Source organism: Adiantum capillus-veneris, chromosome 17 (genome assembly GCF_014529385.1).
Source record: "Adiantum capillus-veneris isolate H3 chromosome 17, ASM1452938v2, whole genome shotgun sequence".
Taxonomy (NCBI): Eukaryota; Viridiplantae; Streptophyta; class Polypodiopsida; order Polypodiales; family Pteridaceae; genus Adiantum; species Adiantum capillus-veneris.
Window position 1 is genome coordinate 150,966,425 of NC_140947.1, and position 2,564 is coordinate 150,968,988.

A 2,564-nucleotide genomic window follows, 5' to 3' on the forward strand; every position below is an offset into this window, starting at 1 on the left:
AAGTCAACCTTGCGTAAATACACAATCTAAACCATTGAAAGACGCAAGGCGGACCTTCAGAACACTAACCGACGAGCCGTAAGGTAATGATATTTTAAGCAAAATATAGTTAAGTTAAGTTTGGTTATGATATGTTTTGTTAAACTTAGTTTAACTTATCTTGGTTTAAGATTTGTTAGCTATATGTTAAGTTTATGGTAGATTAGTGCTCACTTTTTCAAGTTATTATTCATGGATGTTAGTTATGAAAAGTATTTAATGCTTGCTCACTTTTTCAAGTTATTATTTAATGTTAGTTATGAAAAGTTTTCCTTAATTAGCACTTTATGATTTAAGGTTTGTTACTCCTTGCTTACGACTCAAATGTGCATAAAGTAATTTATTCTATGTTTATTTAGATTGAATATGGAGGAAAGAATGGCATGTCCTTGTATGCATTGCAAGCATGAGATCTTTCGAAAACGAAAGATTTGTGATGAACACATACGTAAGAATGGCCTTTTTTCCACAGTACGAGAATAAGATCTACGTTTTCAGTCTCATGGCAATGAGATTGGTCACGAGTCTCCTCTCATAGATCTTGCCTCTACCTCACGGACGCAACAAAGAAGGCGAATATCGGACGAACCAACACCAATCGAGTCCACACCACAAACACATGATCCTCCTCTCCAAGAATTTGAGATGGAAGAAATGTTGGAAACCAAGGTGTACAGGACTAGAGATGGAGCTCCTATTATGGATAGGGTCGGAAAGGCCATGTGACAGCGGATTCTACAGCTGTGCACTATCCAGTTTGCCCATATAGTGATGGAGCATTGGGATGCTCAGGACGATGAAAGAAAGAATTACATATGTGGTACCATCCATAGGGAGTTCAGGCCAGCTGAGGGGTATGACGCAGTGACAAATGAATGGATCATGAGCGTGGCGATTGGGACGATGTCCCATCATCAATCAGAGGCAAGGGATGCGTACAAATCTGGCAAAGCCGGACTGGTTAGATGCAAAGGAGTGGACATCCATTCATCGAGAGCTACAGGAGCATCCTGACAGGTTGCAGCAGCAGAGGGACGCGGCCAGAGCACGCATGGAGTCTGCTGGATTGTCGCATCTCGGGAGTGGAGGATACGACACTTTGCGATATGAGTTCGTAAGTGATCTAAGTTACTTATTATTATTACATGTATATGTTAAAGTCTTGTTAATCATATAGTTACATTTTTCTTAATTGCAGGAGCTCGCCATGAAGCGTCCTCCAAACAGTCGGGAGGAGAAGTATGCTTACAAACACGGACTCGTTACTCTACTCAATCAGCTGCTCTGCAGGATGAGGGAGAGGCGGTTGATTGGGAGTCATCGCCCACATCATGATTTGTAAATTATTATTTATGTACATATATTGCTAGCAGTGTTATGACATTCATGCATAGTTTTGTTATTTTGTATACAGATTTAGGATTTTGTTTATGGTTATCATATGTTTGATGTTTATAGTTATGTTATGGTTATGCAAATTTGTTTATGGTTACAGAAGTACGATAATGTATGTTTATGGTTAACTTATGGTAATGCAAACAATGTTTATGGTTAAACTTAAGGTTGATGTTTATGGTTACGCAAGTTTGTTTATGAATAACTTCGTTCGTTCATGTTTATGGTTATAAAATGAGGTTTATGCTTACAGACAGACAGTTATGTTTACGCAATGATGTTAACAATTTATGGTTAAGTTTATGTACGCAATGATGTTTATGTGGGTTGTGCTTGCAAGTCTTTGTATGATTTCGGTACTTTTTATAGAGAAGTGGATAAAATCCACTAGGTGGAGTACGGTTGGTGTAATTCTCCTTTTGGGCAGACAGTAAGTGCCTACTGCTGCTGCAGTTTATGCAGCAGCACCTTCACTTGCTGTCTGCCCAAACAAAATTTGCAGGTTTAGGCATCGATACAGCCGTCGGTATATCCGTCTGTATAGGCGTCTATATAGGTGTCTATATGCGTCTCTGTACAGGGGTCGGTATGTGCCTCTGTATAGGCGTCGGTATGTGCCTTTGTATAAGAGTCGGTATGTGCCTTTGTATATGCATCGGTATGCGCCTCGGTATAGGCGTCGGTATGCACCTTTGTATACGCGTCGGTATTTGCCTCTATATAGACGTCGATATCTGCCTCGGTATAAACGTCTGTAAAGTATTTTAATTCCACCGCTTATACTGACGTGTATACCGTTGTTACGATACCGACGCTTATTTCAGCATCTATACCGACGTCGGGGATTTAAAATTCTTTTGTACCCGCGTCGGTATATCTGCGCGCCTTCACGCGACGTGTTGTAGTGCATGTGCACGCTTGCCCTCGCTTACGTAGTAGCATAGCTCCCTCTCTCTCTCTCATTGCATCCCATGGCGATGAGCTATGGTGTAGTTGGTCTGTGTGTGTGGGCAAAGGCAGAGAGGAGTGAGTAGGTGATAGCATCCTTTTTTGGGGGTGGGAGGGTAGGAGAATATGCACCGAGAATCTCTTGAACACGGGTCTTCAATGCAGCCTCCGTCATGGGATCA

At 41.3% G+C, this 2,564-nt stretch overlaps 1 protein-coding gene across 1 annotated transcript; it reads left to right on the forward strand.

Annotated features, from left to right (window-relative positions):
* The first annotated feature begins 418 nt into the window (after positions 1–418).
* Positions 419–1,594, forward strand: LOC147438325 (uncharacterized). The gene is made up of 3 exons (XM_086486736.1): positions 419–1,153; positions 1,238–1,377; positions 1,498–1,594. Exons 1-3 carry the CDS (start codon positions 971–973, stop codon positions 1,592–1,594), a joined length of 420 nt encoding a protein of 139 aa, XP_086342862.1. The 5' UTR covers positions 419–970.
* Positions 1,595–2,564: the final 970 nt, after the last annotated feature.

Excerpts from the sequence above, each read along its gene's own strand:
- LOC147438325 (XM_086486736.1), top strand. The coding sequence starts at position 971 with ATGCGTACAAATCTGGCAAAGCCGGACTGGTTAGATGCAAAGGAGTGG. Across the intron at positions 1,154-1,237 it reads ACACTTTGCGATATGAGTTC|GAGCTCGCCATGAAGCGTCC; the intron begins GTAAGTGATCTA and ends TCTTAATTGCAG. Across the intron at positions 1,378-1,497 it reads CATCGCCCACATCATGATTT|TTATGTTATGGTTATGCAAA; the intron begins GTAAATTATTAT and ends TGATGTTTATAG.